Source organism: Pan troglodytes, chromosome 12, assembly GCF_028858775.2.
Source record: "Pan troglodytes isolate AG18354 chromosome 12, NHGRI_mPanTro3-v2.0_pri, whole genome shotgun sequence".
NCBI lineage: Eukaryota > Metazoa > Chordata > Mammalia > Primates > Hominidae > Pan > Pan troglodytes.
The window spans coordinates 58,115,149-58,134,788 of record NC_072410.2 but is presented as its reverse complement, the minus strand read 5'-3'; the positions used below and the strand labels follow the sequence as shown (position 1 = coordinate 58,134,788).

Below are 19,640 nucleotides of genomic sequence, written 5' to 3'. Positions count from 1 at the left end.
GTTTTCACTTGTCATGTATCTGGTTTTACTTTGGAATGATGCAGATATCCAGTTCCCCATCAAACATCCACATAATAGTTTTGCCACTATTTAAGTGCAATTAAAAATGTAGATTTTCATCAGAAAAAAATGTTGGATTGCTATTCCATTCTTCTAAGAACCTAGTACTGAATGCAGTATTTGGTTCATCTGCTATATGCCTGATGCTTTTTCCCTTTTGAAAAACTTTAGTCCTAAAAGTCGTTGGATTTTTCATTCATTCTATAAAATATTTTTATTTCAGTCTGGATTCAAAGTGGTAACAGAAAAGTCCTAGGAATAAAAAAGCCTGTAGCTGTCCTTCCTTTCTTGCTTTACCTCCTGGCTTCCTGCACCCCATCCAAGGAAAAAGAAACATTTAGGTCAAAGAAATACCTTGTGTCACATCTAAGAATACCAGCTATCCTTTACCATAAAAGAGAATTAGGCTTTTTATAATGAACAACTTGAAATGATTTTTGGTCTAAAGCGAATAATATGTATAACTATTCCTTTAATATATTTAATATCCCAGAAAAAGTTTGAATTGCAATCATGTGCCCAATTTGAGGCTCATTTGGCATTTTCTGTGGCTCACCTGCTGAGTAGACCTGGGTCACCAGGCATTTTCATGTCTGTGCTAGGCACCAAACTGCTTATTTCCCATATCGGGGGCCAGTGTAGCAAAATCTACTTCATCTACAGGACCCATATGATTTGAGATTTCCCTCTCCCAGAGTTCCGTCCTGCCTGTGTACATGCATAACACCAGCAACCAGCCCTAGTGCTGCTGCTTTTGGACCTGCTGTCTGCATCCCAACAGGCTGAGACTGGGTCTTCTGAGCTGAGAGCTTTCTCTCCTGGAATTCCCCATTGGGGATAAAGAAAGCCTGAGGTTAAAATGACTTAGTCTTTCCCTGGACATACTTTGTTTCAGGCTGAGGTAGTTTCAGGGGGTGGAGGGGCAGGGAAAAATCCAGTTAGGTGGAGTGTTACTAAGGCTTCAGATTTATATTTCTGTTTAGTAACATTTTAAAATTATGCCTGGGTAGATGCTTCTAGCCTAATGTAAAGGCTAGAAAGTACACGAGCTGTCTAGGTATGCATGTGAGTATCTATGTGTGCATGCCTAGCTTTAATGAACATAAATGGGCCACATGTCACTCTTCATGAGATTTGGCATTTGGCACAGGAAGCACATTGCACAAAAGTATTACAAGATTCAGGAACTAGCAGAGGAAAAAATACTCAAGTCCCCACAGATTGCTAACTGTCTACCTTGAGAGTGGATTGTCTCCCATTTTACCTACAGCAAAGTCACATTAACACACTTGTCTTTTTTTCATTTGTCAGTAGGAAACCGAAAAGAGAAGAGCACCTAAGTGAAGAAGCTATCAAGGTGATCGCTGGCCTTCCTGACTTAACATTCATGCATGCCAAGGTGTTGATGTTCCCAGCCACGTTAACACCTTCCACAAGCTCTCAAGAAAAAGCAGACGGATAACTGATGTGAATTGGACAGTTTCTATTGCTTTTCCTTTTTTCCATCCCTTTCCTACCATCAAAAGCATACCTGCTCTAATTAAAAAAAAAAAAAAAATTCAAGTTCAGCTGATTTGTTGGTAAGCCGCACTAGAAAGGTATACATAGTAATGTATATTTATTTACATACTGAAGTCCTAAATTTATATTAGAAAAATGTAAATAATCGGGGGTAAACATTTTTGAAGATTTATTCTTTTTGTGTTGCTGGGGTGTATACATTTATGTCTTTGTGAAACACACTGGTGGTGTCCTTCTTACAAAACTTTTGAAATTAAAAAAAAACTCAAATCTTCACTGTCTGTGAAATCCCCTTCAGTCTTTTCAGATTGCATTGACTGTCCTCTTGATTTTTCATATTACATGTCAAATTACTTTTGCTGTCATAAATAAGCTCCAAAGTCCCCCATTTAATTTTTTTTTTAATTTTGTGTATGATGGGTTTCAGATCTGGCTTTTGTTAATAACATTTTGGGGCTTTTTTAATCTTTTCAATCTGGCGTATTGCTGTTTGACCTTTTGCAAGGTACTTAATCAATTGCTCTTTTGTTATAGGGTATGGATCATTGTCAGAACTTGATTGGAGGGGTTTAAAGAGATTGTGTCTGTTTAAAATCAGTATGATTCAGAGAAGGACCAAATTATATGAATGTCTTACAATGGAATTTACTTGTTACTGATTTTTTTGTTCTATTGTACCACTATTTTTTGAGGATTTTGCACAGTGTAAAATGACATAATCATAGATTGCTATGGTTTAGGCTGTATATACAGTGAAAACTATGGGTTTTAAATGTTTGGGGAAATTCCTATGGAAAAAAGAGAGACATGTAGAAGAACCTCTAACAAGGTTAATGTGCATGCCCAAGGTCTTTTGAAATTTCAGTGTGTAAATTTCCTTTTAGCTTATACAAAAATAAAATAATTTAAAAGAAATTTAGCCTGGTGTCTTTGTACTTTGGTATGTGAGGAAAAATGTAATGAGTTTGAATGAGAAGTTTTATTGAATATTAACATATTTCAATCCAGAGAAAATCTTTGGTAGGGCTTCTACTTTGTTGAAGCCAGGAGGAATTAGAATCTGGCCTATAAGAATTGGATCAGCACTTTTAGTAGCTGAGCTGTTTGTTTTTATATAGAACATGAGATCAGTAAAGAAATTCCCGTGATTCATTATAATGTGTCTTCATCAGAGTATTGGCAAGGTTAAATAGGGATTTGTAGGGATTTTTTCTTTCCAAGAATATATAAGCGTGAAATGAAGGTAGGCAGAAAAAGTCTAAAAATTTTAGAATATTAGATATTGCTTCAGCAAAAAGTCACATGACATTGCATCAGGAACAGGCAGTCAGCTGACAGTCGGCCTCATCCACTCTGGGAATGTGCCAGTGGAACTCCTGCACCTCTGTCGTTGGCAGATTCCTGTGTTGCCCGGGGATTACACTGGCCATTGGAACGCTTGCCTGAGTGTAATGTAAGTATGGCCTGGAGTGACAAGATGCCTATCCAGTCCATATCCCACCATTTCCCTAACTATTTAAAAAAAAAAAAAGTTTGGTCTTTTTCAGAGAAACTTTCCTTCAAAATAATCACAACTTTTTAGTGTCCAGCAAACCTTTTGGATGGAAAAAGATGACTCGGAAAATTCCTTAGCAGAATTTTTCATGTTTCAGTAATTGAAACATAAAGGGCTACTTCTATAGTACATTACAACTAAATTATAATGGCAAGTTTCACCAACCTAAGTTCACAGCCCACATGTTAACTGTGTTACCAAGAGAAAATTAATCAACTTCTCTGAGCCTGAATTATCCATAAAAATGGGAGTGATCCTACCTCATGAAGTTGATGTATTAAATAATGGATGTATTTAATAAGACATTTGTCACATGAGTAAACAGTCAGTGAGCGGTAGCCAGAGCATAGCATCAGGGAACTCCGTGAAAGCTCCTGGAGTCCCAGTAGGTTCAAGAAGCAGACACAGGAGAAAGGGTCACTAAATAATAATAGAGTCACTTGGCATTTTAAAATTAAATGGGCCTTCGTTATGAAAATGGCTTATTTTAATGACTCAGATATTTCATCTTATAACCACTTTTAGATAAGCCAGACTTTCCTTTTGTTGTTGTATTGGTCTTTGATGATTTCATAACAGGTACATTAATATTGGATCATCATAACTTAAAGTTAATGCTTCAGTACTGAAGACCAAAAAATGGTCAGCTTTGTGCCAGACCAGGTTTAAACTATACAATAGCAGTGGCTGGCAGGAAGAGTTTTGAGCACCTTCTTGGGATCTCAGCTAAGGGGCAGCCTGTCGCTTACAAGCTTGTCTTGGTCATCAGCAGCTGCACATCTGTCTTAAAGTCATCCAGGAAGATCCTGCAGAGTTAAGAGGGGAAGAAACTAAGTAGTAGGAGCTGCAAAAGGCCAAAGCCTACACTGGGGTTCAGCAAACAGCCTTGGGTCCTCTATGTCTTAAAACCAGCTCATTCATCCCGCAGCTTCATCCCACTGGATGCCCAAGTCCTGAGAGCCAGACATAATTCCCCAGGTTAATCCAAGCCAGACTGGAAAGCATGGGAGAAAACTTTCCTAAGTTGAGTCACATCAGTACTATTTTTATGAGTCTTCTTTTTTTTTTTTAATAGAGAAGCTTGTTCTTCCCTCTTCATGATTGTGTTCTTTATGTGGAATTTGTCATCTTTTCATTCCTTCATGTTTATTGAATCAGTTAGGATTAGGCTTGGCTCTGAGTAACAAAAACCCAAAATACTGCATTTCATGTAATAAGACTCATCCTTTTGTCACATTTTAACTTCTCTGAAATTGGAATGTGTCATACAATTGGATGGGTTGTCTTTAGTTGGCAGCAGTTTCTTTTTCTTAGCGACGTACTAAGTAATGTTACCTTACAAGCAATGACAGAGTAGATGAAAATGGTAATGGTGGCTTAAACAGTGGAATTTTATTTCCCTCCTGTAAAATGCTGGAAGAAAACAGTCTGGGGCTGGTAAGGGGCTTCATATGATCACCTCCTGAAGTCCTTACTAGCTTGTTCCATCATTCTCAACACATGGTTTCTACCCTCTGGTCCAAGGTGGCCATTAAGGTTATGGCCTTCCATGCCTATATTCCAGCCATCAGGGTAGAAAGAGTGAAGAAGGGATTCTCCTTCCCATTAAGGATACTTTCATTAGGGCATACACAGTATTTCCAGTTATAATCTATTGGCCAGAACTTCATTGCAGGTTCCTATCTAGCAGCAACAGAGGCTGGGAAATACCTCTATTCTGGGTGGCCATCTAAAAGATGGGGAACCTAGTTGTAAGGAAGAAGAGATCATATAGGGCAACCAGTAGTCTGAGCCACACCTGTTTTTTATTTCTCAGCTCATAAACATACTTCCTTGAGATAAACTAATGCATAGAGAAATGAATTCCAAGATCATTTTCTCAGGCTGCAATGCCTCAGGCTAGATTTATTGCCTTCCTGATGCTTTTCCAAAAGGGAAAGGATCTATAGAGGGCAGTACAGGATTTCCTGGGACCATGGAGGAACAAGTGCTAAGACAAGTCCCGGGTGGAAGTAGGGGCAGCCTGATGAGATGAACACTGAATTGGAGTGGGAGTTGTGTGTTAAATACAGCCCTGTCACTAACCAGCTGTAAGATCTTCGATAAATCCCTTTTTTAAGCACCAGGTACTTCATAAAATGAGGGATTGGAATCTATAGAATCAAAGACTAAGGTAGGAGAAAACCTTAAAGAATAGAATTTTAGGGCTGGAAGATCAGCTGGTCCAGTGCTTTCCAACTACTCCCAGGAGCCCCGCAGCAGTGCCAGGAGGCCTTGGCACCTACAGTCAGGGTGTGTCCAATAATAACACTGGGCTTATATATTTAGGGAGGGGAAAGGTGATTGCAGAAGATTTCATGTAATAAAAACGTTCCATTGCTACCAAAAGTTGAAAACCAAAGATGACTCAATACCCATAGCTGAAGAAATGGAAGCCTAAATAAGAAAACTGACTGGCACATCATTACATATCTATAACCAGGGGCAGGACCTGAACCCAGTTTCCCTTACTCTTGGCTTTTTTGTTTATACCCTCCTGCATCCCCACCCCACCCCCAACCCCCGTCTGAATAGCTGGCTGGCCAGCTTTTGCCTGAACATTTGCAGGGACACTACGTGGGCTCAGGACTTCACCAGGAAGTCTCCTTGCCCACCTCCAATGCACACGTACACACACACACACACACACACACACACACACACACACGCTTGGTTGGCAGCACAGATTGCTAGGACCTTGAGCGGAAACCTGGTTTCCCATAACCGGTTGCTCATTGGTTCAAGTTACCTTCTCTCAAGCTGCAGGGATGAACCTAGACTCTTCCATGAATATCTGAAGATCACTATCATGCTCCTCCTCCTACCAAACCTCCCGTGATGACATGGTTTCCAGGCCTTTCTCACACACATTATTCTTTTCTGGACGTTGTCCAGTTTGCCAAAGTTCCTCTTAAAATGTGCTCCCCTGACAGAGCCAGAGGTCATCTCTTCACTGGCATGGGGCTCAGGTTTATCTCAGACCCTACTTTTAATGTAGCCTAAAATTGCATTACTGTTTATGGCAACAATATTGCCTCTTTAGCTCACTGTGTGAACAGCCTTTTACCCCTAACTGCCGTCAAACCAGATTTTTTTTCTCTCATCTCTCATCTCCTGGTGTCACTGAGTTTTTTGAGCCTAAAAGCACGGTTTTATATTGATCCTTTTTCAGGATTTTTTGTCAGCTTTAGACCATTGTTTCAGCCTGCTCATCCCATCAAATCTTCATTGTACCATCAACACACAGACTTGCCCTCCTTCCTCTGCTCTGTCATCCACAGATTGATAAACATCCTTCATAATCCAAATCACTCACACAAAATGTTGACCAGTAAAACATCCAGTGTGCCAGGAAGACCCTGGGTGCAGCTTCTCAACCCAGTGATGCCCACATTTCTTCATCTTGCCCACCAGTCATAAAAACAGGTGAAGCCTTGCCAAATCCAATCATGTTACACCTGTGGCATCTCATGGGCCATCCTGCGCATTTCTACAGATGCTCCCCCAAACCTCATGCAGCTTGAACATTTCTGTGATGCCCAGCATGGTGGCACACACCTGTAGTCCTGGTTACTCAGAAGGCCGAGGCAGGAGGATCACTTGAGCCCAGGAGTTCGAGACCAGCCTGAGCAACACAGTGAGACTCCTTTTTTTTTTTTTTTTTTTTTTTTTTGAGACAGAGTCTCACTCTGTTGCCCAGGCTGGAGTGCAGTGTCAAGATCTTGGTTCACTGCAACCTCCACCTCCTGGGTTCAAGCAATTCTCTTGCCTCAGCCTCCAGAGTAGCTGGGATTACAGTCACGTGCCACCACCCCCAGCTAATTTTTGTATTTTTAGTAGCGACAGGGTTTCACCATGGTGGTCAGGCTGGTCTTGAACTCCTGACTCATGATCCGCCTGCCTCGGCCTCCCTAAGTGCTGGGATTACAGGTGTGAGCTACCGTGCCCGGCTGAGATTCCATCTTTAAAAAAAAAAAAAAAAATCTGACTAGTTCTCCAAAAGAAGCATAAGGATGATAAAACAAGTAGAAGATAAAATGACATCTACTCAGGATGGGAGATTAAGTGAGGATGATCCATATCATCACTGGCACACAGAAAGCCCTCAATAAACAACTTTTTATCTTCATTCATCCAGATCAGTCTTCTGTCATTGATGATGCAGATAGGAGGCTGATAGGAGGAGGATATGGTTGTCTTCTTAAAGTTGCCCTTAAGGAATCTGCTTTGTTTCAATTCTCTATCATTTCAGTTATCTTTTCAGCCTGGACCCTCTGTGAGAATACTGCATATCACTTTACATAATGTTATTATTTTAAATTTACCTCTTTCAAAAACTGCTCCCTTCCTTCAGTTTTCAAAAACCAGGATTTAGGGAACAAAATACTGGTCACTGTTGTTGTCAACTGTGACTTCAAAGCCTTTCGCTTGCTCACTCCCAGCTCTCCTTTTGACCAGAGCTCATGCTCCTCTCCTGCCTCACCATCCCTCCCCTGAAGGTCAGGGACTAGGGAGGGTCACAAAGACCAAAAGGGTCAAGGAGGGAAAATAAGGAGATCTTTTGTGATCTGCGCTGTGTCTACCTTAGAAGAGGGGCTGCTGTCATCTCCTACCCAGTGTTTCCACTACAGAATCCTTGATCAAAACAGCTAATGATGATCTCAGTGGAGATCCTCATCTTTGCCTCTCCCCTGAGCTCTGTGCACCACCCCCTTTTTTTTTTTTTTTTTTTTGAGACAGTCTCTCACTCTGTCGCCCAGGCTGGAGTTGAGTGGCACAATCTTGACTCACTGCAACCTCCGCCTCCAGGGTTCAAGCAATTCTCCTGTGTCAGCCTCCCAAGTAGCTGGGACTACAGCTGTGTGCTACCAAGCCCAGCTAATTTTTGTACTTTTGGTCGAGATGGGGTTTCACCATGTTAGCCAGGCTGGTGTCAAACTCCTGGCCTCAAGTGATCCGCCCTCATTGGCCTCCCAAAGTGCTGGGATTACAGGCGTGAGCCACTGTGCTCAGCCCTGCACCACTATTCTGACAACCCTATGGCCGTCCCCACCTAGGTGTCCCCAAGACACTCCTGCAATTAAACATGTGTACCACAAAAGCTTGTGCTCACAGCCTTCTAGCCCTCCACCCGACCCCACCATGCCTCTGGCCTTAGGATCGCCCTTGCTCCATTTGCCACACTTCAGGTTCACTCTCAGCCTGCTCCCCTTCCTTACCCCTCATCCTATTGGCCTGAAATCCTGTCAGTGACACCTCCTAAGTATCCATTGCCTCTCTCTTCAAGCCTTCATCATCTTTACATGATTATTTTAACAGCCTCATGCTGACCTTCCTCTGCCCGTCCCACCTCCAATTTAACCTTCCACTATGTCAATGGATTGCTCTTTTCCTGTTGAGCATCCTTCATGGTACCCCCTTACCCTCTGGACAGTCAGCTCCTTGGCAGGTTCCACAGCACTGGGATCGTCCTCTCTGCATGGAGGCTCCCACCTGGCCTACCAGCTCCTTGCTAGTTACCAAATGCCCACTGAGGGCTGGCCCACGCTCATCGTCTCTTAGGAAAAGCCTTTCTCACCAGCCAGCCAGCCTCATTTCCTCAGGGAGCCTTTCTGGGCCACCCCCACAGACAGAGCTGGCTCTCCAGCCTCTGCGATTGCTTGGCAAATCTCTCTGATCATGTAATGCTCATCATAAAACTACTTCACATTTATTAAGAGCTCTGCTGAGTGCCAAGTACTGGGCCTCACACACATTCTCTCTTAATGCTCACAGTAACCCTAAAAGGTACCTGAACTCATCTCCTGATAAGGAAACCAAGACGGGACATGGTGTCACTTCCCCCAAGGTCATAGAGCCAGGAAGCAGAAAAGTCTTGAGCCCAGATCTGAAGGATCACAGAGCCTGAACACTTAGCCACAGAGCATCAGCCTCAGTGGGATGAAGGCTGTTATGTCACCTCTCACCTTGCTTCCTGATGATGGATTTACTTGTCTCTCTCCCTCAGGCCATGAGCTCCTTGAGAGCAGGGACTGGATCTGGCTCATGTTTGTCCCCTGTTCTCTGGCACAGTGCCTGGTGCATGGGCTGACTTTCATTTTGTTTGCTTCCTAAACCAGTTTATGCATGAGCCCCTCAGGGGAATGTACGGGGACCCTTCCTGAATCTGTGCTTTGCTTCTGCCTGCAAACATTGTGACCCTCACCTCAAGCAATGTCCAAATTTTCCCCCAAAATATCATATTCTATCAATCACTGACTCAGTTCTCCAAGCTCTGAAGCAACCCCCCAAACCCTTCGGTTTTCATTCTGCCAAATGCTATCTGTTTCTGTTGGCTTTTGCCTCAATCCCTGCCTTGTGTAACCAGCAGGTAAGAGCTGGATATGGGGTGATCCTATTCCTGGGGTACAGCTCTACAGCCCACAGCACCAGGAAGCCCCTAGTTGAAAAGCATGTACACAGCTCTGTAGGAGAGACCCCTGAACCTAGGACCCATCCTGACCATTCCTCCTAGGGTGCCCTGAGTGGATGGTTGGAGGAAATCAGTAAAGATGCCTCTCAGTGTGATACCACAGGAGCACCTGAAGGCATGCTCCCTAAGGAAACCTGCCCCACCCACTGTCAGCCTCACCGCACCCCACCCCCAACCTTTTATTTTTCTCTGTTATCCAAAGCAAGACTTCCAAGTTTGGGCTGGAGGTGGTGAAGGGAGGGTAGGTGGAGTTGCTTCTGACTTTGTAGCTCTGGGACCAGGCTTCCCAACATGGCCCAAGGACCCCCAAACCCAGCAGGATTACTGCCAAAGCAAGCCACACTGGGGGCTCTCCTTCTGTTATAAATTCAAGTCACATAGCCTGGGCACGGTGGCTTACACCTGTAATCCCAACACTTTGGGAGGCTGATGCAGGAAGATGGCTGAAGGCCAGGAGTTCAAGACCAGCCTGGGCAACATAGTGAGACCCTGTCTCTATAAAAATAATTTTTTTAAGATGGAGTCTTGCTCTGTTGCCCAGGCTAGAGTGCAGTGGTGTGATCTTGGCTTACTGCAACATCCACCTCCCAGGTTCAAATGACTCTCCTGCCTCAGCCTCCCAAGTAGGTGGGACTACAGGTGTGCACCATCACATCCAGCTAATTTTTATATTTTTTAGTAGAGATGGAGTTTCACCATGTTGGCCAGGTTGGCCTTGAACTCCTGACCTCAGGTTATCTGCCCGCCTCAGCCTCCCAGAGTGCTGGGATTACAGGCATGAGCCACTGTGCTCAGCCAACAATTTTTAAAAACAAATAAATTTAAGCCACAGCTTAAAAGAGACCCTCAGCTGAATGGAGACATGTTACCAAAATCAGTATTTTTACTCAGTGGGAGGAGAGAAGTCTTGCCTAAGGACTGTCCAACTCCTCATAGAACACTTTAGTCCTAGGAAGCATCAGGGGAGTGGGGTTGCAATTTATTTCACTTTATTTCTGCTGAGTTGCCTTGGGAGTCTGAACTTTGATCTGGGTGGGAATCAGAGAATGGCACGGGTCAGTTCAAGCTCTTGTCAGATAAAATGTTCGCCCTTGGCTCAAAGAAGAGGCCTGAACTCACTTCCTGTTAACCTAATATCTGTCTCGGCACCCCTATTCCACGGTGATCCCTTCTCCCCCACCCTATTTAATCACCTTTCCTGGCCACTGCTGTCCTGGCCGTGCAGCAACAGCTACAACCCAGAAGACAGGCAGGTATTGCTTCCCTTCAGCTACTATCTTGTAACTCCCTCTTAATTTACAATCTGTTTGCTGTTTCAGATGTTTGGAAAGAAAACGCCTTAGTCAGCAGCCCTAGAAAGCCTCATTTTCAGTAAAATCTGGACACTTCTTTTCCACCCTAGGGTTGTGGTTTTTGTTTTTTTTTTTTTTTTTTTTTTTTTTGGCTGGAACCTAACATCTGTGAGGCAGACAGGACCACATGGGCTCTGTGTCACCAGACACCTGTTGAAAGGATGTAGTCAGGGGTAGAAAATCTGGGCAGAGCCCACCGGTGACAGCTGGTATTTATCTAATATCAGCCTCCACTGAGAGGGAAATGGACGGCAACCCAGCACTAACAGAAGAGCAAAGAGAAGAAAAGGTGATGGGTCCGAGCTGCAAATGCTCCTGGGGACCTGCTGGGAATCCCTTTCCCCACTGACTGACAAGAAACCCAAAGGTGCTTGAAGACATGATGGTTTTCCCTGCTGAAGAGGAGTGGCTGCCACCACAGTATACACCTCCGCGGGGCTGACCTCTGGGGAGAGGGTCCTTCCAGGCACATCCGTAAAACGACACACCTGTCAATCTGCCTGAGTTTTCATGGTCTTGTGGTGTGCTTCTGAAGGATCATGAAAGAAAGGGCATGCGCGATTTTAGATAATCATTTCAACGTGGGGCTTGGTAGAAAACAAAACTCATAACTGGAACTGTGTTTTATGCATGAGGCAGCTCTGGGGCCCTGCCAGCTCACGGCTTGCCTAGGCCATATGTCCTCAAACGCACCAGCCTCAACTCAGGACATGAGGAATCCTGAGCCCTCAAGGTCACAGAAGAGGTGGCCTGTGCATCACTCCTGGAAAAGAGGCAGAAAAGTGGCAGCCAGAGTTCGAATGAGGGCACCGCCACTTCTGTTGTGAGACCATAGACCAGTATGTAAAATGTGGCTAGGAATTAAAAGAAAAAATACCAAAACAGCCTACTTAGGGGAGTTAGAGATAACTCATTGTCTTCGTCTGTTTGGGCGGCTATGACAAAATACATTAGACTGGATGATTTATAAACAACAGAAATGTGTTGCTTACGGTTCTGGAAGCTGCAAAGTCCGAGATCAAGACGCCAGCAGACTCCGCGTCTGGTAAAGGTGCACTCTCCGCTTCGCAGATGCCTTCCTACAGCGTCCTCACCTGGAAAAAGGGATAAGTAAGCTCCCAAGCCCCTTTTATAGGAGCACTAATCCCACTCACAAGGGCTCTGCCCTCGTGGCCTAACACCTCCCAGGTGCCCCAACTCTTAACACCACCACATTGGGGATTTGGTTTCAACATATAAATTTTGAGGGAGACACAAACATTCAGACCAGAGCACTAAACCCTTAGCACATGAATCTCCATAGGGTATAACTGCAACATCTACAACCACTTAGCATAACGCTTGGAAATAGTCAGTGCTCAATAAATGTTAGATGTTATTGTTTAGGACACCAAGATCTTAGTGAGTATCTACATTGTATACTGCCTGGGTTGGGAGCTTTTTAGGGCATTAGGGTATTTAATATGCAGCACCTGATTCAATGAACTAATTAGGGACCGTCAGATCAGCTGTTCACTATCAAATGATTATGAGCAACCTACTCTTGACTTAATGATGAGGCTACAGAAGTAAGCCCTGTCAGGAGGCTGGGAAGGGGCTCAGTTTGGGGAGACGGCCATGTGGCCCAGAATCACCCAAAGAGACCTCAGAGGGATCTCATAGGCATGTCCATAAAAGGTGACCCTTGGCAACCTGTCCACATTTTTAATTGTCTTATGATGGGCCCATGTTTTTAATTGTCTTGCGGTGGCCTGCAAGATGGGTGGGATGTGAACACGTGCAAAGGGAGTGATCAGCCAGGGCCCATCCTGGGAAGTAAATCCCAACAAAGACTATCCATCCATCCATTCATTCAACTTCTAATAAGCACCTACTATGTGCCAGGTGCTTGTGTGTTCCATCCCAAACTCACAGAGAGTGTTCACCCTTGGGTTTGTCAAGCATCTGGTACCTGGCCAAGCCCAGGAAGGTGAATGGTGTCCTTTAGGGTATCTCATCTTCCTCCCTCGAGCCATCCCTAACTTCAAATATCTTAGATTTTATTTACTTGTTTATTTTACTGAAATTTTTTAGAATAAATTATGGACATTCTCCCATGTCACCCACACACAGCAACACCATATCCAAAATAAAGGGATGATTTTCCATATCTAACCTCACCACTGTTATCACACCTAAGACAGTTAAACATAATTTCTGACTCCCATTTGAAATGAAGTCTATATTTGAATTCCTCCAAATGTCCCTAAAATGTCTTTTATAGTTTGCCTGTTCAAACCAGGGGCTGCTCAAGGAAAATACACCTCATTTGGTTGTATGTTTCTTTTCATCTAGAACAGTTCTCCCATCTTTTTCTTTTTCTTTATAATTTCAACTTTTATTTTAGATTCAGGGGGTACATGTACAGACTTGTTACCTGGGCATATTGTATAATGCTGAGGTTTGGGGTATAAATGATCCTGCCACCCAGCTGGTGAACACAGTATGCAACAGTTAGTTTTTCAACCCTTCCCCTTCTCCCTCCCTCTCCTCTCTAGTAGTCTCTGGTATCTACTGTTGCCATCTTTATGTATGTCCATGAGAACCCAATGTTTAGCTCCCACTTATGTGAGAACATGTAGTATTTGGTTTTCTGTTCACATTAATTTGCCTAGGATTATGGCTTCCAGCTGCTCCTAGGTTGCTGCAAAGGACATGATTTCATTCTTTTTTATGGCTGCACTTTTATTTTTCATTACATGGCTTTTTTGAAGAGATCAGGCTAGTCGTCTTGTAGAATGTCCCACATTCTGGATTTATCTGATTGTCTCCTCCTAGTGTCATTTAGCTTGTCCCTCTATCCCCTATGCTTCCTCTCATGGTATCCATAAGCATGGGGGTGCTCAACAACCTCATCATCCAGAAACCCCCAGCAGTGGGAACTGGCCCTGTGGGTCATCACTCCTACTGGGCTATCCCAGCCCCATCAGGATTGGTCACCTGGTGCCTGGTCCTCCTTCCTCACAGTGGCCTTTCTCAGACCTGTGCTGAACTCCCTCCCTCCCCACTTCAGCCTCTGCTGGAAGAAGCCTTTCCTGACCATTCACTGAAAGTGTGCCCCCCAACCTTCTCTAGATCCCAGCCTACTGTATTTTTCTTCTTATCACACCATATCATCCAAGATATATTTACTGTTTATTTTGTGTTCTCTGTCTCTCCTGCCAACACTGTAAACTTAATTAGGACAGGGACCATTATCGCCACAATCACTACTGTATCCCCAGTGCCTAGAACAGCTTCTCATACAAAGAAGGCACCTCATAAACCTTGAATGAATGAGTATATGAATGAATGGGCCCTATGGCTAATAATCCAATTCTAAGTATACCATCTACCCCAAGTAATATTGTTTGAGGGTATCATCTTCCCAGAAACACATACAAAATTCTGAAACTACACTTAACATTAAGCAGGGGAAAAACCACATCATCTGTGAACAGCAACAAAGTCTCCCTGTGCAAGTTGTCTGGTCTTCCAGCCCTCAGGCCCACCCCGCCCTCTCCACCAGACTTTGGGCAACTCCTGGATCACTCAACCCAGGGTGAATCCAGGGCCGCTTAGCCATAAATACCATTTAGTCTCACTCAGCAAATATGAGCCCTATGAATTATAGCACTTGGCTTGGAGGATGATTTCTTTTGTCTGATTTTTTTCTAAGTCGAGTCTACTTTTTTCCTCCTTTTTCTTTCTTAGCCTTCAAATGCTGAACAAGTTCTGCATTCAACTCCCAGCCAAGTTTTGTAGCTTGGAGCTGGCACTGAGCCAGAGGGCCTGGGCAGAGGAATCAAGGAGAGTCCCCAGAGCCAGGGTGGAAGCTGGGGTACAACCCACCGATGAGCAAAGGAGCAGGGCTAGCTTGTGTTTTGTTGGGATCAAACCAACAAATGAGACATGGCACAGTGCACCATCTAAAATGGAGCTTCTCACCCTGGCTCCCAGGGAGCCCAGGAACCCCCTGAAACTGTGTGCAACATCTTGTGAATATTTGCTTCCAAGCACCTTTCTGGGGAGAGGGTCTGTAGCTTTCATCAGTTTCCCAAGGGAGTTTGTGACATCCTCACTCCACCCCCAAAAAGAAGGGTAAGAAAAACACAGTGTCCGGCAGCTTTTCGGATACAGGATCAAAATTGTGTGAAACTCTTGCTGTGCCGCACCTCACCCAGGAGCTCAGGCTCATTTAGGAAACAAGGCCCGATTGAAGGAGGCAGGTTCGGGTTTTGTTTCATTTTCTTTTGTTGAGTTATCATTTCTTGAGAGCTTCCTGTATGCACAGCACAATATTAAGCTCTCTGACAACAACAATAATAGCTAGCTCTCAACCCAGCACTTAGCGCCAGGCCCTGTTCAAGGTGTTTTCTGTGTATTTGCTCATTGACTCTCCCAAGAGTCCTAAGAAATAGGTACCATTATTCTCATCTCACTTTACAGATGATAAAACTGAGGCACAGAAAAGGAACTTGCCCCAAAACCCATGGCAAGACAGATCTGAACCCAGGGGGTCTGGCTCCAGGTCCATGTGCCTAGAGGACCTCTCAAGCTCTGTTATTTCATTGGAACCTACACTTACCTCCAAAGTATGTAGTCTTGTTTTCTCCGTTCTACAGGTGATAACACTGAGGTTGAACAACTTGCCCAAGGTCACCTCATGCTTTACACACCTCTCACTGTGAGACTGACAACCAGAGAACAGTCAAAGGAATTCAGAGGGGGTCATTCCAGGAAGGGGAGACAGGGGAAGAGTCAAGCAGGGGCGGTGGGAATCTGGGAGGTCATGGAGCTCAAGTGTGTGTGCCTGAAAAACCGCTCCCCGAGTGCTGAGGAGCAGCCAAGCCTCCTTCCAGAGCCCTCAGCCCAGGAGAGGTGGCTTACAGTCCCACAGGTGGAGGAGGAGCCTTAGGCTCAAGGTTAACACCCACTCTCCTTCCCTGTTCTGCATCACAGTCACGGGGGTCACCCAAGGAGTGCCTTCTATGGTAGAGAGAGATTAACACGACAGCCTCCCAGCAGTCCCCACCCCAACCCTGCTCCCTGGGCCAGCTGTCCCGCTGTCATTGACCCGGTCCCTATTTACAGTTCAGTAGCAGAGGCCTATGACTCAGGGACAGAGGGAATTCCCACGGTGCCAGGCCTCAGGCCATGTGGAGAGTGGCTCATTAAGAGCCACGGCACAGCGATTACCTCCAGAGAGGCGTGTGAGCAGGTACCTTGGAAGCTCTGTTTCTCATGTTTCTAAAGATCGCCAAGGTGTTGTGTTCTGAGTAACAATGAATTGCCTTCATTATTCACACGCACAACCTGCACCACCGCCCACAAAGGCCTTGGACACTCCTGCTGAAGAGGTCAAGTCAGCCCTCTGGTCCCAGCTCTCCCATTGACTGGCTGGTGGGTGTCAGCCTAAGAGCCGTATGGACTTCGTCAGTGCCGGAGTGTGAGGCCCTTTGTATTTTGGAGCCATTACCAGAAAGCAGAGCCTCCAGTAGACCTTTTTCAAACTTTCTGTGTGGTTTGCACGTTCGTCCACTGTACCGAGGTAGCATTTCTTCTCATTATGACTCCTGGGGCTGTCCGCCTGCCTCCGGTTCCCAAAACCCTGTGGGTGTGGAAGCTGTGAGGTAAGCAGAACATGGCCCAGCCCCCGGGCCCTGCTGATTGGTTCAGAAGTGGACCTCTGGCGCAGGCCCCTCCAACCACAACATCCTGAGCTCTTGGCAACAATTGCTTGGTGACGGCCTCAGCTTTTAACTAGAATTTTGGAGAAAAGCTGCAGTGTGTCTTTAACTTGTTAAGCTTGGGAGCTGCTATCGGAGAGTCTTGCATTCTGGGCCCAGCCACATCCCTGCTCTTGGTAAAGGTTAGTTATTTACCTTTAGTTAATTACCTTTACCAAAATTATTTGAGCAAAAAATAAATTATATACATGCACACGCGTGCACACACACACACACCCATACATATGTCTTTAAACTACTTAGAGGGGCGTTCCTGCCACTTGCAACCAGCCTGTCATATATACTTCTCTGAACCATCTGGACATTTTGCAGGAGGTTCCCTTTCTGCAGAGGGACAAAGGGGTAGGCTGGGGAGAACATGAAGGCCTTTGGGTTAATGTGTTGGAAGCTGCCGCCAAGCTTGTAAATGAAAAGCATCTTTGAACTCATTGAGTAAACGTATAGGAAAGTGGATTTAAATCGAACGTCATCTGCCTACCGTCTTGGAAGCACATGTGTATGGCCCCAAAGCTAAAGGCTGCTAGATTTCTGCACAGGAGCTTGCGGCCTGGTGGTAGTCACTTCCCTTGGCGGGGCTTCCAGGGGTCCAGCAGCCTCACCTGACACGTGACACAGGGGCAGAGCCAAGCAAAGCTTCAGCCTCCAGTGCGAGGTGCAGCCACAGCTATCTCCTGCCCAGCTGGATTTTCCAGTCCTGCCGGCACGTTCCTTCCTGTTCCTTCCCTCATCCTTTGGCAAACAGATATCTGCAAACTCAGGCACCCAGAGAGTGAGGGGATTCCCATGGGGGCCTTCCGTGGTATAGGCTCTTGGGGCTCTGCCAGCCTGCTCTTAGAGGCCGGGACTGGTGGGCTAGGCTGGCAAAGCTATCCTCCATGCCCCGCTCTCCTCCCTCCTGTCTTCCTTTCCTCCACCCACCTCGCAGCCCCTGGCCTGCCTTTACTCCCAGCTCTCCTCCCTGAACCAGACCCGCTCCACCCTCTGCCACTTTACACCTTTAAGGCGGACAACTGAGCTGGAAGGAGCCTCAGAAACCATCCCCATCCAATCCAGTTCCTTTCCAGAAGGAGAAACTGAGGACAGAGAGGCGAAGTGAGCTGTTAAAAGTCACCATCTAAGGAGCTGTGCTGGGGATAGAACACGGGTGGCTACGCCGGGCGTGGTGGTGCGCACCTGCAGTCCTGGCTGCTGGAGAGGCTGAGGCGGAAGGATCGCTTAAGCCCCGGAGTTCGAATCCAGCCTGGGCAAGGGGCGAGATCTTCCTCTCTTAAAAAAAGGAAAAAAAGGGCCAGGCGAGGTGGCTCACGCCTGTAATCTCAGCACTTTGGGAGGCCAAGGCGGGCGGATCACTTGAGGTCAGGAGTTTGAGAGCAGCCTGGCCAACATGGTGAAACTCCGTCTCTACTAAAAATACAAAAATATCAGCCGGGCGTGGTGGCGCATGCCTGTAATCCCAGCTACTCGGGAGACTGAGGCAAGAGAATCGCTTGAACCCAGGAGGCGGAGGTTGCAGTGAGCTGAGATCGTGCCACTGCACTCCAGCCTGGGCGACAGAGCAAGACTCTGTCAAAAAAAAAAAAAAAAAAAAAAAAAAAAAAAAAGACAGAAGAAGGAAGGAAGGAAAGAGGAAGGAGAACCAGTGGCCAGCGCCCTGAGTGTGTTTGGAGAGGGTTGGGGTGTGGGGGTGTGCGTTTGAAGCCTTGTGTCTCCTGTGGACAAGGAGGAGCGCTCTGTGCCCTGGGGGAAGCCAAGGGAGAGGAGGGGTTGGAGAGGCAGGGACCCCGTCCGCCTGGACACTCGGGAGTGAAGGCGTGACAGGCCTCAGCCGGCCGTCCCTCCTCGCGCCTCTGCCCCGGGGGACGCACGAGGACCGGAAAGCCGAGGGGGCGCAGGGTCTGCTCTGGCCGCCGGGCCCGGGATGCCAGGATGCGGGGGGCCGGGGCTGCCGGTGCTCTTGGGGGCAGGGGGAAGCTCCGCTCCCTCTACAGAGGACAACCGCCCCGCCGCCCCGGCAGCCTCCGAGGCGCCCTCTCCGCGCTTCACTCTCGGCCGCTCCCCCGGAGCCACGCGAGCCGGTCGTGGCGGCTGGACCCGAGCCTGGGAGCCTGCAGGCGGCCGCGCCGCGCTGCGCTGCCGAACCGCCCGGAGCCGCAGGGCCGCCGCCCGCCCGCTCGGGGGCGCCCCAGCTTCCGGCCTCCGGCGGCTTCCACGTCGCGCTCCCAAGGCCCGGCGGCCGCGCCAGGCCCCCTCGGCGCCCCCCGTCCCCTCTGCCGGGCGCTCGCCCCCGCCTCCACCCTGGGATCTGAGCCCGGGCCGTCTCCCCGCGGCGCCGCGCCTGACGGTCACTCTCTCTGACCTCCTGGGCCCAGTCCTGGGGCCAAGAGCCGCATCCCCGGGGAACTTGGTAGAAAAATATGCGGCTCCTGTAGCCACCCGAGATCTTCTGGATCAGAACCCCTGCACCAGCAGACTGGGTGTCATGGACCTCCAAGCGGTTTTGACGCTGCGGAAGCTTGAGAACCTCCGCTCTGGAGCCCAGACCCCGCTGGAGGGTGGACAGAGCGGGAGGGTGGACTGAGCCCCTCGAGGACAGCGACCCTGTCTTTGTTCCCTGAAATAGCAGGGAGTCCTGCTGATTATTGACTGGTGAGACAGGGAAAATGGTTCCTGCAGGCAGCCCTGGGGTACTTTAATAAAAATGGTCTTTCCTGGATGATGACCAGGAGTGACTTGGAAATTGACACAAATTTCCTCAAAGGATTGATCCATTTAGCATCTGTTTAGATTACATCCCAAGTTGTTGGCAATGGAGCTGGAAAAGCACTCTGACCCTCTCTTGTCAATGGTCTCTGAGGGGCTCACAGCACCTGGCG

The 19,640-nt window shown here is 46.8% G+C and overlaps 1 protein-coding gene and 1 long non-coding RNA gene across 8 annotated transcripts in view; one reads left to right on the top strand and one right to left on the bottom strand.

Annotated features, from left to right (window-relative positions):
- AFTPH (aftiphilin) overlaps positions 1–2,496 on the top strand; it is a 67,932-nt gene extending 65,436 nt beyond the window's left edge. For 3 of the 6 annotated variants that reach the window (XR_010149437.1, XM_009442558.5, XM_009442557.5), the window contains one exon: positions 1,372–2,496. Coding sequence is in view for 4 of the 6 variants with exons in the window: in XM_009442558.5 (XP_009440833.3) it covers positions 1,372–1,522 (151 nt within the window). In the remaining 2 variants the exon portion in view is untranslated. The remainder of the gene's footprint in view (positions 1–1,371) is intronic. The other 3 variants (XR_010149438.1, XM_515513.9, XM_001165739.8) reach the window with 1 other exon arrangement.
- LOC107973490 (uncharacterized) overlaps positions 1–16,636 on the bottom strand; it is a 35,470-nt gene extending 18,834 nt beyond the window's left edge. For both annotated transcript variants that reach the window (XR_010149440.1, XR_010149439.1), the window contains exons 1-3: positions 16,497–16,636; positions 15,606–15,710; positions 11,992–12,093 (exon numbers count right to left, since the gene is read on the bottom strand). This is a non-coding gene — a long non-coding RNA (uncharacterized LOC107973490). The remainder of the gene's footprint in view (positions 1–11,991; positions 12,094–15,605; positions 15,711–16,496) is intronic.
- Positions 16,637–19,640: the final 3,004 nt, after the last annotated feature.